The sequence below is a fragment of the Dama dama genome, chromosome 14 (assembly GCF_033118175.1).
Source record: "Dama dama isolate Ldn47 chromosome 14, ASM3311817v1, whole genome shotgun sequence".
Classification (NCBI taxonomy): Eukaryota; Metazoa; Chordata; class Mammalia; order Artiodactyla; family Cervidae; genus Dama; species Dama dama.
This window is the reverse complement of record NC_083694.1, coordinates 57,554,026-57,574,289: the sequence shown is the minus strand read 5'-3', so window position 1 is coordinate 57,574,289 and position 20,264 is coordinate 57,554,026. Positions and strand designations below refer to the sequence as shown.

The window sequence follows — 20,264 nt, the reverse complement described above, 5'->3', positions numbered from 1 at the left end:
GTGCTGCGTGACTCGGGCCAGGCTGCCTGCTGCCCCGCGGGCTGTTTGGTCCTGAGACGAGGCATGGGTGTCTCTCTTTTTCTCTCTCACACACACTCACAGGCATATGCACAGATCCAGCTTCACTCTCGTCCTCCCCGACCACCCCCTTTCACCCAGAACCTCCGCCCTGGCTCTCTGGTCCTCACTGCTCGCCTCTCCTGATATCACCATCCCTGCTGAGCTCAGGAGCGGGTCCCCAGACTCTCTGGCCTTCCCCCCTCAGGTTGTCAGGGTCTCCTCAGGCCTCAGAGTTAGGGACTTAAGGCAAACTACAGGGGGGACACCAGGGGCCTGGACAGTGAGGCTTGGGGGGCAGGCTGCTCCCCAGGGAGGCTCCCCACCATTGGCCGAAGCCACCTTCCACCTCACGGGGCAGCAGCAGCCAGGCTTCAATCCCCTTTCCCAACACATGACACATCCCTCCTGGAAGTAAGCTCTGATCGAGGCAAGAAAAGGGATGGGGGTTGGTGGGGGGCATGGCAGAGGGAAGCCAGAAGGGAGAGGAAGCTGGCAGACCTCAGTGCAGAGAAAGGACACTCTGGGCGCTGAGAAGGGGGCATTCACTCTTCAATCTGTGCCCCGCTGCCCCTTCCCCCAGGTAAAGCACGGAGGACCCTGCGGGGGTTTCTATTTCAAATCCCTCCTTTATTTTGGACATTTGCTTGGTTGTGACTCCAAGTTATCAAAGATGCAGGAGAAGAACTCTGTAGCAGGAGCAGTGGAGAGAAACGTCAGCGAGAGCAGGGGGTCCCTGCCTCTCTGCTTCCTCTTTAGGGTGCAGCTTGAAAAGTGTCCGAACAGTGTCCCAGAGCACAGACTCAGCGGCTAAAAAGTACAGTGCGGTGGAGTGGGGTGAGCTTCCTCTTCCACAGGAAAGGTCCTCGCAGCTGCTGGGAGGCTGGCAGGCAACCTCGAGGCTGTGCCCGGAGCAGTGTGGGGCGGTCAGGGCAGGGGGAGCCGTAGCCACCATCTCTCCAATGCCCCAAACTCAGATGTTGACTTGTGGGTTGATTGAGGTTGGGGAAGCTCTGGGAGGAGAGAGGGACTGTACGGAGATGCTTTTCACTCTGGGATCTCAATAGATGAGGGCCAAGAAGCACGTGAGAGTTGACTGGGTCTTGACTTCTCTGAAGGTGGGAGGTACTGGAATTTTGGGGGTAAGGAGGGGCAGCCCCTGACGTGGTTGTGCAGCTGTAGAATCCCAGGGCAGCAAGGCACTGGGGCTGGTCATCAGGAGGCAGCTAGGGTGGCCAGGCCCAGCAGCTCACATCAACGGGTGTGCTTAGCCCAGGAAGGGCTGGCAGTGGGATGGGTGTGGGGATGTGAAAGCCACTGTCCCTAAGCTGGTCCCTCCGGGCTCTCGGAGACAGAGCTGCTTACCCCCACTGAGAGCTGCTTCCTAGTAGCAGAGAACTTGAAGTCACCCAGTAGGAGAGTCAAATATGTTGGCTTTTTTCTGATGTTAAAATTGTTTCACCAGCTAATCCTGCAATGTACTGTGGTCTTGGATCCATCAACATGCATCCGTGCACACAGGATCAGGCAATTGGAAAGTGTATCCAGTCCCTTGCCAGGACTGGGGCGAGAGAGAGAGTGGTCTGGTTGGCAGGACTTTTCAGGGAATCCTGGCTTCCTGGAGCACTAAAGGGCCCTCAGAGTCTATCTGGGCGAGTCCCATTTCCCTGGAGGAAATGGGGTCTCAGAGGAGATAAGGGACCGGTCCTCAGAGGACCCAGAGTAACCCAAGTGTGGCCAGACCCCAGGTCCTCTGGCTCTCAATGCAGTGAGCCTTGATTTCAGATTGAGATGCAAGGTGACAAGTGCCCAGAAGGATGCAAAGGTGTGGCAAATTCTCTTCCCCTTCACCCCTCTCTCAGCTGCACCCTCCCTTTCTCAGATGCAAAAATCAAAATTCAACAAAAACCAGGCAAGGGGCCTGCTCCCTTCTTGTTCCACACACTGCAATGACTCAAGAGAGGCTGGGGGTTACTAATGCCCTTAAAAGGGAGGTGGGCAGCCACCCCTTACGGCAACTGGGACACTCATCAGATGCAGCCACACAAACAGCATAAGGCCACAGCTGAGTTATATCTGGGATCTGGACTCGGGGCCAGAGCGACCCAGCAATAAACAGGCCCTCGTTCAGAGACTAGGGGTTGGGTCAGCAGAGGGATGGTGGCCAGCGTGGAATCTGCTTGCTGAGTCAAATCTGCCCCCATCCTTGGAGCCAGTGCTGCCTTCCCTGGTGGAAAGGCAGGGTGCTGGTCTGTGGCCTCACGGCTGGATGCCCAGGTAGGACACCGGGTCCCTGGAGGGGCTTCCACGCGGCAGCGCCGTTTGACGGAAGACTCCTCAGGTGCTTCCTGTAACCACCAGCTGGCTGCCGTGGCCGCCACCCTGATCACCTGTCACTCCCGCTGTCTGAAGGCAGACTTTTCTTTCTAGTCGGCACATCACTCTTCTGCTCTGCGGTTCCTGAAGGTGGCAGAGCCCTGGTATGCACTGGTGGTGATGGTGTGTGTGCACACACCTGGCGGTAACAGGCGTGTGTGTGTGTGTACACACTTGGTGGTGACAGATGTGTGTGTGAATACACCTGGGAATGCACAGGTCCTTGCAGGGCACCACACTCAGAGTGGCAGACCAGGGCCCCAGACACCATCGGCAGGCTCTCCTTCACTAAGCTACTCAGACTCTAGTAACAAAACTTGGAAAAGTTTCAACAGCTGGGACAGCTGGTTCCCAAGGCAGAGAAAGGATTTGTGGGGAGACAAGGCTAGACGTCCATGTTGGGTGCATTCCCTGCGAATAACTGTATGCTATGGCCTTTAAAGTCCAGTCGCTATGTTCCATGAGGATGGGGGCAAATACAAGCATGTTTGGGAAGTAACATCTGTGTTGGAACAGCTACAGGGACTGCAGTCTCTAGGAAGCTGAAGTACAAAACTAGATGGTGAACTAGCTCTTGGATTCATTGCGGCAAGCAAGTCCTGAAAAAGCCCTTCAATCCTTCCCCACCCTTCTCGAGTTCTGCCAAGGCCTCAGGTCTGGCCTCTCCCCTTGCCCTCGCCCCTCCCACTTTCTCCTTTCATCCCCCAAGGACCCGGGAGACCTCCGGAGCCTTTGCTTAGCTGCCCCTGATGCTCCTGCTCCTCTCCTCAGAGTCTGGCAAAGCCAGGGGACAGAGGGAAGTGCAAGGGCTGTGGCCATGCTGGCCTGGCCAGAGGAAAGTCCCAACAGAGAAACCGACAGGCGGCCAATACGACCTGTCAGGCCCCCTTCCTCTGGGCCATGGGGCCAGCCCCTGCCCTGGTACTCAATGCCCTCAACAGCCTGAATCCGGGTGAGCCTTCCACTGTGGGGCAAGGAGAGCCAGAAAAACAGAAGGTCCTTGCAGGCTGTGGGAGGGGACATCCGCTGTCCCCATTGATGATCCTGGTGGAGGGCAGCAGTGCTGGCGGGGATCGGAGGTGAAAGGGGTTACACGTCTGTACTAATAGCCCTTGGATTGGTGAAGGCCTCGCGCCCAGAGCCTGGCCACGTCACCGGGTAACTCTGGGGCGCTGCCACTTGGAGAGATGCGGGTCCCCCCTCCTTGTAGCAGGTGGGAGCAAAGGAGAGCCTCTCGCCTCCACCCCCATTGGGCACCATGTCAGCCGTCCGTATGTAGAAGGGGGAGCTGTATGGGGAGCAGGCAGTGCAGCGGCCGGCCGCCACCCTGCACGGCTGGCCGCAGGGCTCGCCGGGGACAGGCGCCAGGCTGCCTCGGCCGTCCAGGGCCTGGGAGCTGCAGGCATTGCAGGTGGGGCCTCTGGGGTGTGTGGGCAGGTCGTGCTCCTCCTCCTCTCCCTCATCTGCATCTTCCGCTCCACTCTTCTTGCAGCAGTAATACTGAGGAGAGAGAGAGGAGGGCTGCCTGAGGGCGGGTGCCCGGCTCTGGGTACGCGCAGACACCCGCGCCCCTGCTCCGCCGAGGACCCCGCACGGGGCCCTTGGTCAGCCCTGGAAACACAAGTCAACACCAGGCGCCCACAGTCCATAGCGAAGTCCTCCCGGCCCCGAAAGATCAGTTCTTCTCACTTCCTCCACCTGCTTCCTGTGTATTAACTCCAGGTGGCTGTTGAGAGGCTTCCCAGGTGGTGCTAGGGGTAAAGAAGCCACCTGCCAATGCAGGAGACTTAAGAGGTGCGGGTTCGATAGCTAGGTGGGAAAGATCTCCTGGAGAAGGAAATGGTACCCCACTCCAGTATTCTTGCCTGGAGAATCCCATGGACGGAGAAGCCTGGTGGGCTACAGTCCATGGGGTTGCAAAGAGTCAGACACGACTGAAGTGACTTAGCACGCACGTGGTTGAGAGAAGTGGGGAGGCGGAGAGGGAGGGACATGCAGATTCTACTGAGCCCAGGCTGGGGTGCTGGGAGCTGCTTTCAGTTTCCCCACAGCGGTGTCCTTCCCACTAATCCTGAAATCTCAGACCTGCGGGAGACACCACATAAGGACCTGGTGCTTTCCCAGCTCCCTCTCTCGGCTGCCCAGAGTGTGCAGGCTGTGAGGGAAAGCTCCCTTCTGACCACCCCGCAAGGTCCAGCCCCCTCGACTTAAGCCTCCCACTTTCTGGGCTTGGGGCTTTGTCGCCCCCACGGCGGGGAGGTGGTTTGCTGGCGGCCTGTGGCCCTGGGCCCCGGGCACTGACCTGGAGCCTACAGTAGCACAGGACGGCAATGATGCAGAGGAGGATGACCGTAGCTAGGATTCCGCCAGTGATCACAACCGTTCCCGCTGTCATCCGCCCGACGCCCCATCAAACTCTGCAAAGACGCGTGGGGAGAGGTGAGGGCAGCTGACCTTTCTCAGCTGGAGGCGTGGTGGGGAGGGGGGCACCTGAGACCAGGGAGGGCCCCGGGGACTGGGACGCCAGGAGCTTCCTGCAGACAGAGCCGCCAGGCCAGCCTAACCTGGGGGACTTACAGCTGTGGGAGGGAAGAGAGGCGGCAGAGAGCTGACTGGGGGTGTAATTCTGCTCCCTGTTTCCATCTACTTTCAAAGGTTCTTGCTGTCTTTCTGCTTTAATTCCCCTCTCCCCTCCCCCTACATCACGCTCAACCCCTGACCTTGGTCCTTCCCCCCACCACCCCATGGGACCAAGACACAGAGAATAAATAGCTTCTGTTTCTGAGGACTTAGCCTGGTGAGGCACTGTGCTGAGCACTCCCCTGGTTATCTCAGTGAACCTTCAAAATCACCTTTCGAGATAGTTGTTAATTATCCCTGCTTTACTCACAATGAGCTGAGGCTCCACTTGATCTGGCTGAGATTCCACCCAGCCTGGTTCACCCTCAATGGCCAGGCTCTTAACCATACCCTCTAGGGCACAAACACCCATGGTGCCCGAGCCCTTGACATAGGTGGAAGGCACGGGCTCTGAGCCTCAGAAGTTCCACTTGGTTCTGCCCTGGCTCCAAATAACCCACGTTTGGGTGGCATCTCTACTCTCCTTCCAACTCTTGTGGGAAACAAGGGCAAGGCGAGCTCAGAGGGAGCCGGCAGGCACATTCTGGCTCCTGGAAGGTTGGGGCGAGGCTGGGGAGACGGGTCCTGCTAAGGGGGGCTGGGTGGGGCAGAGGCATGCTCCGGATGTGAAGCTGTCTGAAGGCTGACTCCCCTTTCAGGTCACGAAGATTCTCGACCCCCCCAGGCACACAGGGGCCAAGGCTGGCTGTGCCAATGGAGCAGGAGGGTAGGAGGAGGCTTGGCATCTCGAGGACAGAATGACGGCAAGCACTTACGTTCATAAAGGGAACGGTGGCCTGCAAGACAGCAAAAGAGATGGAGATGATGTTAGAAGAGCGTCATCCTGGAAGAGGCCCCAAGGGGGAGATTAGTCCCTGGGCCCCATCTCACCTCACATGGCTCTCCCATCTTGTGCTCTGTCATCAGCAGGCCCACTGGTCCCAGATCTGAGTCTCCAGCTTGCAGCTTGAACCCAGTTATGACAGTCATTACCCTCTCTTCCAGTGGGCTCCCCTACCTCTGCCGACCTCTGAGTTACTGGTTCTACTGGAGTTGCCACAGAGGGTTTTATAGGTTGTCTCTCTCTCAAAGGGCAAGCAGGGACTGGAACACCAGCTGCTCAGGAAATCATGTGCCCCACTGTGTTCACCTAGGGAAGGGGCACCTTTCCTCACCCAGAGACACCATCTGCTCCTCACCACTGTGCTCCTAGAGCCCGGCAGGCACTCGACACTGCTTCCAACTCACTCAAAGATGCTCACAGTGTGGTCTGTGGACCAGTCCAGGCAGCACCTGGGAGCTGGTTAGATACGCAGCATCTCAGGCCTCTCCACCGGCCAAAGGAGTCAGAACATGTATTTTAACAAGGCCCCGGGTGATTATCTGCACATTGGAGTTTGACAAGGTTGTGGCGTATTCCCCTAGGTGCCCAGAGTTTCTTCTTTTAAAATGTTTATTTGTTGATAAATAAGCATTTATTTTTAATCTTTAAAATAAACGTTAAATGTTTATTTTAATAACAAATAAAAATAAATGTTTATTTTAAGCTGCGCTGGGTCTTCTTTGCTGCGCACGGGCTTTCTCTAGCTGCGGTGAGGGGTGCACAGGCTTCTCGCTGCCACGGCTTCTCTTACTGCAGAGCATGGGCTCCAGGCATGTGAGTTTCAGTTCAGTAGTTGTGGCACACAAGCTTAGCTGCTCCGTGGCATGTGGGATCTTCCTGGACCAGGGATGGAACCTGTGTCCCCTGCGTTGGATTCTTAACCACTGGACTACCAGGGAAGTCCCTGCCTAGACTTTCAAATCCTCCAATTGTGTGGTTTCTTCCAGTCTTCTATTCTTCACACCAGTTATGACTGTGTACCGCATACTTGCACTGGTGCAATGGGTTCCTAAAAGATTTCACTGGTTTTGTCTTCACATCACCTACAGTCAGCCCTTCACCCCTCTTATTCCAGAGCCTTCCTGGCACTGCGTTGCCTTCAGGACACATTTATCTGGGTGCAGACTTAATTTAGACTGAGCTTCAGTGACTTTTCCTTCCCCAACTTCCCTGCATGCTCACCACCAATTTATCTTTCCCTTCTCACTGCCCATTGTCCCCCCTTCCCCCCAGCTCTGCAGGAATCCTCTGCCCATCAGATAGTCCCAATTCTTAAGACACGTATTGCCTAGTGATAGAAAGATACTTGATATACTTTATGAATCAGAGATGCACAGACCAGGGGCTGTGAGAACACAGAGGAGGGGACAGCTACCTACTTGGGGAAAAGTTCCAGAGAACACGTTATGTCCCATGAACAGACTTCCAAATGCTGTGTGGGGGCTTGTCCTGCAGACAAGGTGCAGAGGGCAGAATGCCTAGTTCAGGAGTGTGAAAGAACACAGGGGTAACACACAGTTCTCAGGAACCATAAGGATCCAGGAAGGCTGGGGGTAGGCATGAAGCAGGAGAGGCTGGAAGGCAGGCAAGGACATGGGATTTAAGCCCCATGGAGACAATGGGGGCTCCTGAAGGGTGTCAGTAGGGGAGACCATGATCTCTCACTTTTTCCATCTGTTTCAATTCTGCCCATCCTTCAAGGCTCTGAGAAGCCTTCCCCAACTGCCTCATCGTGATGCAATCTCTCTTTCTGCACTTCTACTGTAATGCCTTTCCAGGTGCCACTTTTCAAATCCTATCTTGGTGCAATGCTTGTCAACTTTCGTGTGGGAACATCGTGACTCCTGCGCTAAATTATGAGTCCTCTGGGGTCAGGAGTTGCAACTTATACTCTATCCTATCCTGCAGCATTATACATAGTGCCTGGCACACAGCAGGCACTTAATAAAAGTAATCACTTCCCCATATGGGCTTTCCTGGTGGCTCAGATGGTAAAGAATGTGCCCGCAATGCAGGAGACCTGGGTTCGATCCCTGGGTTGGGGATGATCCCCTGGAGGAGGGCATGGCAACCCACTCCAGTATTCTTGCCTGGAAAAGTGCATGGACAGAGGAGCCTGGCGGGCTTCAGGCTATAGGATCGCAGAATCCGACACAACTGAGCGACGAACACATACATGTACATCCTTCCCCATATAGCGTTTCTTTTACAGGCCTGGCAGTAATGACCCTGATCGACCACCAGAGGGCAGTGTATCTCTCCACTCAAGTCTCATCTGCAGTCAGAGCATCCTTGTTGGAAACTGGTTTGACTGCTGAAATGTGTGGTGAGCCATGCTTCAGGGTTCACTGGGGCGTTTGTTGGGAGGTGGGGTGCAAAGGTGAACCTTAGCCTTGGGAGGACTTATACACCATCACAACAACATCACTCCTCCTTCTCCTGCTTCACTGGCCTGCTCACCCCTGAGATGGCTCAAGAGACAGAGAGGGAAACAGATCACCAGTCCAGGTTGGATGCATGAGACAAGTGCTCAGGGCTGGTGCACTGGGATGACCCAGAGGGATGGGATGGGGAGGGAGGTGGGAGGGGGGTTCAGGATGGGGAACACATGTAAATCCATGGCTGATTCATGTCAACGTATGGCAAAAACCACTACAATATTGTAAAGTAATTAGCCTCCAACGAATAAAAATAATTGGGAGAAAAAAAAAAAAAAACCAAAAGAGAGAGACAGAGAGGCCTAGCGAGCGACCTGAGGTTGGAGGAGGCAGCAGTGGCCCACTCTCCTGAAAGTCTTGGCCTGGTCCCCCGGGATATGCCCAGGCTGCTTTAGGAAGCAGGGAATTATGAAACCACACAGGAAGAGCGCCCTTCCTTCTCTGGCCTCCACGCCTGGCCTCCGTCTTTCAGCACCGTGAAGGCTGCAAAGCAGAAGTGGCCTGGAAAGGGGAGCCCGGCAGTGCAGGCGGAGCCATGGGGCTGAAGGCCCATTCAAAGCCCAAATGTGCCACTTAGCAGGCACCCCATCTTGGAAGCTGGCCTTCTTTTTCATTTGTAAAAGAGAGATTACGAAAAAATGCAGCTTACAAGTATGACTGTGAATAAAATGATTTACATATACTACGGCCCCTTGTAAACTCTAAGATACCCTTCACACATGGTTCTATGTGCAGAAAACGGAGACCCAGACATTCTGTGACCGCTTAAGTCTGGCCTCACAGTCGTAAACCAAGAAGGGACATGTAAAGTGCATGTAGTCAGCTAGCCAAGTCCCTGCCAGCCTCCTGGATGGTCCAGTCCTGGTGGTGCAGCTTAGTATTTCAATTCCCACCCCCACAGGCTCTTTATGATTTCAGCTGGGCTTATTTTCTCTTTGCAAATAGATGTAAATAATCACAACAACTCTGAACCTAAACAGCTTTCGTTCTACAGTTTACAGTAAGTCTGAAATGGCGACCCACTCCAGTACTCTTGCCTGGAAAATCCCATGGACAGAGGAACCTGGTAGGCTACAGTCCATGGAGTTGCAAAGAGTCAGACATGACTGAGCGACTTCACTTTCTTTCTTATTCTTTTCTCCTACACACGAATGCCTTCTGTTCTGAGAGCACAATCATTAAGTCCAATTTGTTCGTTAAGTCCAACAAAGTTAGCCTAGGTACCCAACTAACACAACTGGCTATACAGTGAGTGAGTGAGTGAAGTCGCTCAGTCGTGTCCGATTCTTTGCGACCCCATGGACCAGGATCCTCCGTCCATGGGATTTTCTAGGCGAGAGTACTGGAGCGGGTTGCCATTTCCTTCTCCAGGGAATCTTCCCAACCCAGGGATCGAACCCAGGTCTCCCCCGTTGTAGACAGACGCTTTACCGCCTGAGCCACAGTGTACTGCAATAGGTTTATAATACTTTTCACACAAACAATATGTAAAACCAACACAAAACATTTTTAATCTTACACTAGAGTACCTTGAAAAGTACAGTAGTACAACAACTGGCATTCAGGGGCTGGCATTCAGGGAACAGGCAAGAAGAGTTACTGACTGGAGAAGGAAGAGGAGATGGGAGACGGTAGAGCTGAAGGACTGTCAACAATAGGAGATGGAGGGCAAGCTACAATTTCACTCATGCCTGATGTTCATCACACAGGTTTTGGTTCCTTGCTGGATTCAATTCTATCTGTTGTTCAGTCACTAAGTTGTGTCTGACTCCTTACGACCCCACGGGCTGCAGCACACCAGGCTTCCCTGTCCTTCACTATCCCTTGGAGTTCACTCAAACTCATGTCCATTGAGTCAGTGAGGCCATCCAACCATCTCATTCTCTGTTGCCTCTTCTCCTCCTGCTCTCCGTCTTTCCCAGCATCAGGGTCTTTTCCAATGAGTTGCCTCTTTGCATCAGGTGGCCAAAGTATTAAAGCTTCAGCATCAGCCCTTTCAACGAGTATTCAGGGTTGATTTCCTTTAGGTTTGACTGGTTTGATCTCCTTGCTGTCCAAGGGACTATCAAGTCTTCTCCAGCATCACAATGTGAAAGCTTCAATTCTTCGGCACTCAGCCTTCTTTATGGTCTAACTCTCACATCTGAACATGACTACTAGAAAAACCATAGCTTTGACTGTATGGACCTTTGTTGGCAAAGTGATGTCTCTGCTTTCTAATATGCTGTCTAGGTTGGTCATAGCTTTTCTTATAAGGAGAGTCTTTTAATTTCATGGCTGCAGTTACTGTCCAAGGTCATTTTGGAACCTAAGAAAATAAAGTCTATCACTGTTCCCATTTTTCCCCTGTCTATTTGCTATGAAGTGATGGGACTGGATGCCATGATCCTTGTTTTTTGAATGTTGAGTTTTAAGCCAGATTTTTCACTCTCCTCTTTCACCTTCATCAAGAGGTTCTTTAGTTCCTCTTTGCTTTCTGCCATTAGGGTGGTGTCCTCTGCATATCTGAGGTTATTGATATTTCTCTTGGCAATCTTGATTCTAGCTTGTTCTTTATCCAACCTGGCATTTCTCATGATGTACTATGTGTATAAATTAAATAAGCAGGGTGACAATATACAGGCTTAATGTATTTCTTGACCAATTTTGGACCAGTCTATTGTTCCTTGTCTGGTTGTAACTGTTGCTTCTTGACCTGCAGACAGGTTTCTCAGGAGGCAGGTAAGGTGGTCTGGTAAGAATTTTCCACAGTTGGTTGTGATCCACACAGTCAAAGGCTTTAGTGTAGTCAATGAAGCAGATGTTTTTCTGGAATTCCCTGTTTTTCCTATGATCCAACAGATGTTGGCAATTTAACCTCCAGTTCCTCTGCCTTTTCTAAATCCAGCTTGTACATCTAGTTCTTAGTTCACATACAGTTGAAGCCTAGCTTGAAGGATTTTGAGCATAACAGTGTGTGAAATAAGCGAAATTGTATGGTAGTTTGAACATTCTTTGGCATTGCCCTTCTTTGGGACTGGAATGAAAACTGATGTTTTCCAGTCCTGTGGCCACTGCTGAGTTTTCCACATTTGCTGGCATATTGAGTGCGGCACTTTAACAGCATCATTATGATTTGCCTAAAGTCATATAATAGCAAATGTCTGAGTCAGGACTGAAGGGCCAGTGCTGTGGAGTTTCTGCCACATCTCTTGCCTGATTAATTTCCTGAGGGTCTGAGAAGAAGGTCCCTGTGTACCCTCGCAGGGCCTGGACAGAACGGATTCAGTGGGGACCAACTCAGGGGCTGAGGGCAGCCAAAGAGAACAAAAGCTGTTGCCAACTGCAGAGCCCCGGGCCCGCCCTCTGTGACCAGGACTTTCTGGAGCTCCCTTTCCACCAGCATCTCTCTCCACCCAGCATCCAGGCACCTTCTCCCGTGCCTCACACTTACGTGAACCAGCTGGACCAGTGACAGCCCAGTCACGCCGGCTGTGCCTGAGCAGACAGCAGCTGGGGGCGCATCATGGCCAAGGGCATCAGTTCCTGCCAGAGAAGGGAGGGGAAGAAGGTCAGTGAGAGCTGGAGGGGAGGCTGAGAGGACAGATGGGTACACGCTGGCACCTAGCTGTGACCCCAGGACTCTGGAGTGGACACCCCCAAGGAGGCTTGTTTCCTGACCTCCATGGCTGCCTGGGTCTGAGGTCTCCCCAGCCTGAGGACCTAGGCTCAGACCTCTACGGCCACATCCTTTCCTTCCTTCGTGTCACTGCCTGGAACCCTCTGCCCGACGCAGCATCAGGACAAGAGCAACCTCCTGCTCTGGGTAGCGAGGCTCAATGCGAGAAGGGAGTCCGGCTCCTCCTTCATGCTCCTGCTGGAGAATGATGCCCTGTCCCCTGGCGGACATGTCCCTTTTGGCTGCATAGCCGATCTCTCTCACTCTGGCCCCATATACTTCTTTCCCATCCCCTTACCCCATTCTTTCCTGGAACTGTCTGTATTCCTAGTGCCCAGAGCTGCTCACACCTTTCTCTTACTCCAATACTCCGACTCATCAGGCCAACATGCCAACCAGACACTTGGATGGATAAGTTCACACTGACATGCTGATGGAGGTGGAGGAGGTGAGACCCACTGAGGAATCCAGTGCAGGCAAATTATTGGGCATCCCTTCAAGCCAAAATTCTTTATCACTCAACCTTATTTAGAGGAGCATCTGGGCCCGACTTAGGGATGGGATGTGGGGGGCGGTGGGGAGAGGAAGGGCGCCCCCGATGGTGATGCTGGGCTGCTGCTCACTGTCCCGAGGAGAACCTGCTGCGCTGGGTGTGTGTTTTTATTAGGGAGGGAACCTAACCACGAATGGGGTGTGCTGAGCCACCTTCCGTGGGGACAGAGCTGACAACCTCCAGGATCTCTGGCTCAGCAGGAAGCTGAGGTCAAAGCACAGACATTTTCATGCCTCAATGACTGGCACCTATCTGAGTTCAGCAGGTCTCAGGAACAGAGCTCCCAGAGAAGTTGAGAAAGCAGCTGGTCACCTGCAGAGGTGCTCCATCCCTGCCTTCACTTCCTTCTAGAGCTAGGCCTTAACAATGTCTTCAGTGCCTGCCTTGGATGTTCTGGACACTCAGGCTTTCTCTTCTAAAAGATGTTTTCACTCATATGAAAATGTATGTTGTGTGTAGCTGGATGTCAGAGTGGGACTCTTCCCACCTAAGTGTTGACTGAGATGCCAATGGGTTGACATCAGAAGACTAAAGTGAGTTTGGAATAGGTCTCTCCTCCCTGGCCATGTGCAGGGAAACACACATGGGGATGCAAATCTGCTTCAGGATTCATGTTGTTGTTCGGTCGCTAAGTCATGCCAGCCTCTTTGTGACCCCATGGACTGCAGCACACCAGGCTTCCCTGTCCTTCACTGTCTCCTGGAGTTTGCTCAGATTCATGTTCATTAAGTCAGGATTCATGAGTGCTTTGTAAAAGAGAGATGGGTCAATAATCTGGTGAAGATTTGGTGAGGAAGATTTCCTTGGCAAGAGCTGTTGCTGAGCCATGAATCTCTCACTCCAACCAGCAAAAGAGACAGGAGGGCCATGGAGCTGGCAGGGCTCATTGTCTTGAGTCCTGCCCAGTAGTGCCACCTGGAGGCGTGAGAAGACCCCAGTTGAGGAGGCCACAGGTGGCCTCCAGATGCCCCAGGGCCTGAGCAAGGAGTTGCCAAGAAGGCCAGGAATAGAGATGGTGTGTTTGCCTGGGTTAAGCGCCCACCAGGGAACCTCAGAAAAGCCTCAGAAAGCATTCACAAAAGCAGGAACCAGTCTAAAGCTACTCTCTGCTGCTGCTGCTGCTGCTGCTAAGTCGCTTCAGTCGTGTCCGACTCTGTGCGACCCCATGGACTGCAGCCCAGCAGGCTCCTCTGTCCATGGGATTTTCCAGGCAAGAGGACTGGAGTGGGGTGCCATTGTCTTCTCCCTCTGCTCTCTAACCAGTAAGAAGTCTCCATTTCACAGCAGCTCTTGAGGATAGTGGGAGGGAGGGTAAGAGCAGGGGGAATGTAGACAGCAAGGGATTTTGCCCAATGCCCCAACTACAGCGGATCCAAACTGGAGGATAGGAGAAGAGTAATGCTGTTGGATGGGGAGTATTTTGATTATCACTCATGACTGACACTGTAATTTCTGAGTTGAAACTGTGTCTATAACTTAGAGTGACTATGAGACTATCACCTAGGAGGGAATGAAAAAGCAATGGGCCTGGCATAAGGGCAGGGGCAGATTTCTCCCACCGAATACATTTTAAACTAAAGGGATACTTGATCATATACCATGATCAAGTGGGATTTATCCCTAGCGTGTAAGGATTCATCAATATACATATATCAATCAGAGTGATACATGACATTAACAAACTGAAGAATAAAAACCATACAATCATCTCAGTATATGTAGAAAATTTTTTTACAAAATTCAACACCCATTTATGATAAAAATTCTCCAGAAAGTGGGCACAGAGGGAACATATCTCAACATAGTAAAAGCTATATACGACAGACCCATAGCTAACATCATTCTCAAGGGTGAAAAACTGAAAGCATTTCCTCTAAGATTAGGAACAAGACAAGGATATCCACTCTCACCACTTTTATTCAACATGGTTTTGAAAGTCCTAGACACAGCAGAGAAGAAAAAGAAATAAAAGAAATTCAAATTGGAAAAGAAGGAGTAAAACTGTCACTGTTTGCAGATGATGTGATATTGATATTATGTGTAGAAAATCCTAAAGATGCTACAAGAAAACTACTAGAGCTCATTTATGAATTCAGTAAAGTTTCAGGTTACAAACTTAATACACAGAAATCTATTGCATTTCTATACACTAAAAACGAAAGATCAGAAAGAGAAATTCAAGAAACAATTCCATTTACCAGGCATCAAAAAGAATAAAATACCTAGGAATAGAGCTACCTAAGGAGACAAAAGACCTGTACTCTGAAAACTATAAGACACTGATGAAAGAAATAAAAGATGACAAAAACAGATGTAGAAATACCATGTTCTGGGATTAGACAGATTAATACTGTGAAAATGACTATACTATACCAAAGCAATCAACAGATTCAATGCAATCCCTATCAAATTACCAATAGTATTTTTCACAGAATTAGAATAAGCAATTTTACAATTTGTATGGAAACAAAATAGAAGATCCTGAATACCCAAAATAATCTTAAGAAAGAAAAATGGAGCTGGAGGAATTGGCCTTCCAGATTTCAGGCTATACTACAAGCTACAGTAATCAACAGTATGATGCTGGCACACAAACAGAAATTAGATCAATGGGACAGAATAGAAAGTCCAGAGATAAACCCATGCACCTATGGTCACCTAATCTATGACAAAGGAATCAAGACTATACAATTGACAGAACAGTCTCTTCAACAAGTGGTCCTGGGAAAACTGGCCAGCTACAAATAAAAGAATGAAATTAGAATACTCTCTAATACCATACACAAAATAAACTCAAAATGTATTAAAGATCTAAATGTACGGCCAGAACTATAAAGCTCTTAGAGGGAAACATAGGCAGAACACTCTTTGACATAAATTGCAGCAAGATCTTTTTTGATCCACTTCCTAGAGTAATGAAAATAAAAGCAAAAATAAATAAATGGGACTAATCAAATTTAAAAGCTTTTGCACAGCAAAGGAAACCATAAACAAAATGAAAAGAATAGGAGAAAATATCTGCAAACGAATTGACCAACAGGGATTAATCTCCAAAATATACAAACAGCTCATGCAACTCAGTATCAAAAAAACAACACAATCAAGAAATGGGCAGCATTTATATATGGTAGAAACCAACACAAATGTTATAAAGCAATTATCCTCCAATTAAAAATAAATGAATTTTTGAAAAATGGGCAGAAGATCTAAACATACATTTCTCTAAAGAAGATATACAAGGAAGCTGAAAATCACATGAAAAGATGTTCAACATCCTAATTATTAGAGAAATGCAAATCAAAACTACAATTAAAACTATCATCTCACATAAATTAGAATGGCCATTAACAAAAAATCTACAAATGATAAATGCTGGAGAGGGTGTGGAAAAATGGGAACCCTCCTACACTGTTGGTAGGAATGTAAATTCATATAGCCATTAGGGAAAACAATATGGAGAGTATTAAAAATCTAAAAACAGAACTACCATATGACCCAGCAATCCCATTCCTGGGCATATACCCAGAGAAGAGACATAATTTAAAAAGATACATGCATTGCTATGTTCACAGCAGCAGTATTCACAAAAGCCAAGACATGGAGACAACCTAAGTGTCCATCAAGAGAGGAATGGATAAAGAAGATGTGGTACATATAGATAATGGAATATTACTCAGTCCTCTGTTGGTGTTATTTAGTCACTAAGTCGTGTCTGACTCTGTGAGACTCTATGGAGTCCACCAGGCTCCTCTGTCCATGGGGTTTCCTAGGCAAGAATACTGGAGTGAGTTGCCATTTCCTTCTCCAGGGGATCTTCCTGATTGAACCCATGTCTTCTGCTCAGCAGGCGGATTCTTTACCACTAAGTCACCTGGGAAGCCCTTACTCAGCCATAGAAAATAACAAAATAATGCCACTTGCAGCAACACAGATAGACCTAAAGATTGTCATAGAGTAGAGTAAGTTAGACACGGAAAGACAAATATCATACCATGTCGTTTATATATATAATTTTTTTTAAATTTAAACATACAAATGAATTTAATTACAAAACAGAATCACAAATGTAGAAAACAAATTTATGGTCACTAGGGGATGTGAGGGGAGGATAAACTGGAAATTGGGATTGGCATATACACACTCCTATATATAAAATAGATAGCTAATAAGAACATGCTATATACCATAGGGAACTCTACATAATACTCTATAATGAACTATATGGGAAAAGAATCTAAAGACCCTTTGCTGGAAAAGACTGAAGGCAAAAGAAGAGGGCGGCAGAAGATGAGATGGTTGGATAGTGTCATCAACTCAATGGACATGTTGCTGTTGTTATCAGTCACAAAATTGTGTCCAACTCTTTGCAAACTGCAGCACACCAGGCTTCCCCGTCCTTCACTATCCTGAGCAAACCCCGGGAGATAGTGGAGGACAGGGGAGTCTGGTAAGCTGCAGTCCAAGGTGTTGCAAAGAGTTGGACATGACTTAGTGACTGAACAATAATAACAACAAATAACCGATTCACTTTACAGTACAGTAGGAACTAACACAACACTGTAAACCAACAATATGCCAACAGAAATTTTTTAAAAAATAAAGTGATAGACCTCCAGTAGATTTTGATCAATGAAAGTGAGACAAAACACAAGTTACAGACTAGGAGAAATGAAAATGGAATATTACCACATATGCTGCAAACATAAGGAAATTAAAGGGTATTAAAAACAACTTTATGCCAATAATCTAAATATATAGATGAAATGAATACATCTATGGAATAATGTAACCTACCAATATTTCCTCAAGGAGAAGTAAACTACTTGAAAGATCTTATAACGTGAAGAAATCAAACCATCAGAAGTTGACTTTCAAAATAAAGAAGAAAAACAAAAACACGCAGGCCCAGAGAGCTTCACCAGAAACACCTACCAAACATTTAATAAAGAAATCATCCTATCTTACACAAAGCATTCCAAGAACAGAAAAAGAAGAAACACTCTAAGTCATCTTACTATCACTTTTCACTAGCAACAAACAGAAAACGTAATTTTAAAGACATCATATAAAATAATGATAAAATTATTAAGTCCTAGATGTATATGATCCCCTGGAGCAGAAAATGGCAACCCATTCCAGTATTCTTAACTGGGAACTTGCACGGACAGAAGAGCCTGGCAGGCTATAGTCCATGAGGGTCTCAAAGAGTCAAACACAACCGAGAACACACACACACATATAATACAAGCTATATAGGAGACGACAGAGGACAAGATGATTGGATGGCATCACTGACTCAATGGACATGACTTTGAGCAAGCTCCAGGAGATGATGAAACTGGTGTACTGCAGTCCACGGGGGTTGCAAAGAGTTGGACACAACTGAGCAACTGAACAACAACAATATAGGGATTTTTTAAAAAGAAATCTTTACAATTTTACTGAAAGACTTAAAGATGCCTAAATAAATGGAGTGGTATACTGAAAAGATAAAAATAAAATAAAAACTAAAGGGATATTTGAAGAAAAAAATCAAAGTTGCTTTTTGGGCCTCAATCATGCAACATGCCTGCTGAACCAGTTACCTTAGAGAAAAATGGTCCGTGGAAATGGAAGAACTCTAGAAGATTTGCCCCAGCATTTTTACTTCTCTAGAAGAAGAAATCAAGATCAGAGAGGACAAGTGACTTACTTAACCACACACAGCAAGATAGAGATGGAGCTGGAGAAGCACTGGGAGCAGAGCCTCCTGGCCCCTGCTGTCTCTCCTCCCAGCACATCTGCCCTTATCTCACCAGGAGCTAAGGTGTCCCTAAAGCTGCATTTCTCACATTGGTTTGATGGTAACAATCTACCTGAGCCACACCTTAAGGCAGAGACTCCAGACCTCCTGAGGCAGCATCTCCAGAGGAAGAACCCAGAATCTGCGTCTTTAACAGGTTTGAATCTTGCCACCTGGCCCTTTCAGGAAAAGATGTAGGAACGAAGGTCTTTGGGAGGATTTCAGGCTGGAGGCAGCAGGGGACCTCCGCAAGGGTGACCTTGCGGAGCCTGTGGCATCATCTGCTGCCCATAACAAGGCTGGATCTGGGTTCTGTGTCCTCCGGGCAAACAGGCCAGGAGGAGGATGAAGGGAGTGCGTGGAGAACCAAAGGTAACACAGTGTCTCTGGGTGGGGAGGAGCCAATAGAGGTCAGGATGGGGAACCTTAAGCCCATTCTTCTAGTGAAAGCTGGGGGAACATAAAAACCACCCTGATCCGATCTCATTTACAAAGCAGAAATAGAGACGCAGACGTAGAGAACTAACATATGGATACCAAGGGGAAAAGGAGGGGTGGGATGAATTGGGAGATTAGGATGGACACATACACACTACCATGTATAAAAAAGATAACTCATGGGAACCTACTGTATACAGCACAGGGAACTCGACTCAGTGCTCTGTGGTGACTTAAGTGGGAAGGAAATCCAAAAAAGAGGGGATATATGTATACATATGGCTGATTCACTTGGCTGAAGAGTAGAAATTAACACAACATTGTAAAGCAACTCTAATTAAAAAAAAAAAAAAAGCCTCCCTGATAGAATGTGTTGGAAATGGGTTCCCCAGTCCCCATAAGGCCAGGGGTCTGTGCTCTCTCTGAAGGACCCCTGCCCTCAGGGACTTCAGCACCCAGAGGCGGGGTCATCTCCCTCACCGCCTGGACCAACAGTGACAGGAAACTCCTGCCGCAGCGGGCACCAGCACATGTAATTAACGATCAGCTGCCCCCTGCACCCGGCTTGGCCCCCTTTGGAGCACAAGTTAATTGAGCAGGGCCTAAGCACCGGCTGATCTCAATTTCTTCTGATGCAATTAAGCCTTCTCCAGTCATTTATTAACTCATGAAATTGACACAGCAGGTTAGCAGCTCCTAAGAAGAACAGTGTTTTTTCCCCTCGTTCCCTGTCTCCTCAGACATCAATGCTCTGGCATGGCTGGCGGAGGGAATCAGACAAAGGGGCCTCCTTTTACTCTGACTGTGCTTATGGCCATTGCCAAGGCCTGACTCCTGGGATGCGGGTGGGAAGACTTGGTCCCTTTGCCCCAGAGGAGGTACCACAGCAGCAGAGAGGTGTGTGTTGTTGAGTAGGTGCCTCTCGGAGAGATACAGGGAAACTCAGCAAATCATCACGGGAAAAGAGAACCTCAATGTAATAATGATAGTAAACAGGCAGTTTATAAAACAGAATCAAAAGGCTAACAAGAAAATGAAGAGATGCCCAAACTCAACATAATCTAGGAAATGCAAATGGAAACTATAGAAAGCTATTCCTCTACACTGGTAGACTAGCAAAAATTGGTGGGGATTTAGGGGCAATGCTGGTGGGGTATAGTTATGACGGCTGTTGAGGGAGAGACTTGCCACTACTTGGTCATATTAAGTTCAGACCCCATGAGACAGCAACTCTGCTCCTGGGTCTATGTCCCCCAGATTCCTCAATATATCCATATGTGGCCATGTGTGAAGATGTTCATCCCTGTGTTTTTTATGGTGGCAGAGAAATGGAAGCAAGATCAGTGATCATCACTGGAAAGTGGAGAGGTAAAGTCAGGTAGACATACACCTCAGAGGATAATGCAACTGCTGAGAGCAATGGACCAAGCGGACCAGAGTAACACAGAGCGACAGGGATA

The 20,264-nt window shown here is 49.0% G+C and overlaps 1 protein-coding gene across 2 annotated transcripts in view; it reads right to left on the bottom strand.

The window, feature by feature from the left end:
* Positions 1–666: 666 nt before the first annotated feature.
* Positions 667–20,264, bottom strand: part of LOC133069653 (protein FAM163A) — a 93,635-nt gene continuing 74,037 nt past the window's right edge. For both annotated transcript variants that reach the window (XM_061161258.1, XM_061161259.1), the window contains exons 2-5: positions 11,807–11,898; positions 5,829–5,849; positions 4,736–4,850; positions 667–3,933 (exon numbers count right to left, since the gene is read on the bottom strand). In XM_061161258.1, coding sequence (XP_061017241.1) covers positions 3,523–3,933; positions 4,736–4,828 — 504 coding nt within the window. In that variant the 5' untranslated portion in view covers positions 4,829–4,850; positions 5,829–5,849; positions 11,807–11,898 and the 3' untranslated portion in view covers positions 667–3,522. The remainder of the gene's footprint in view (positions 3,934–4,735; positions 4,851–5,828; positions 5,850–11,806; positions 11,899–20,264) is intronic.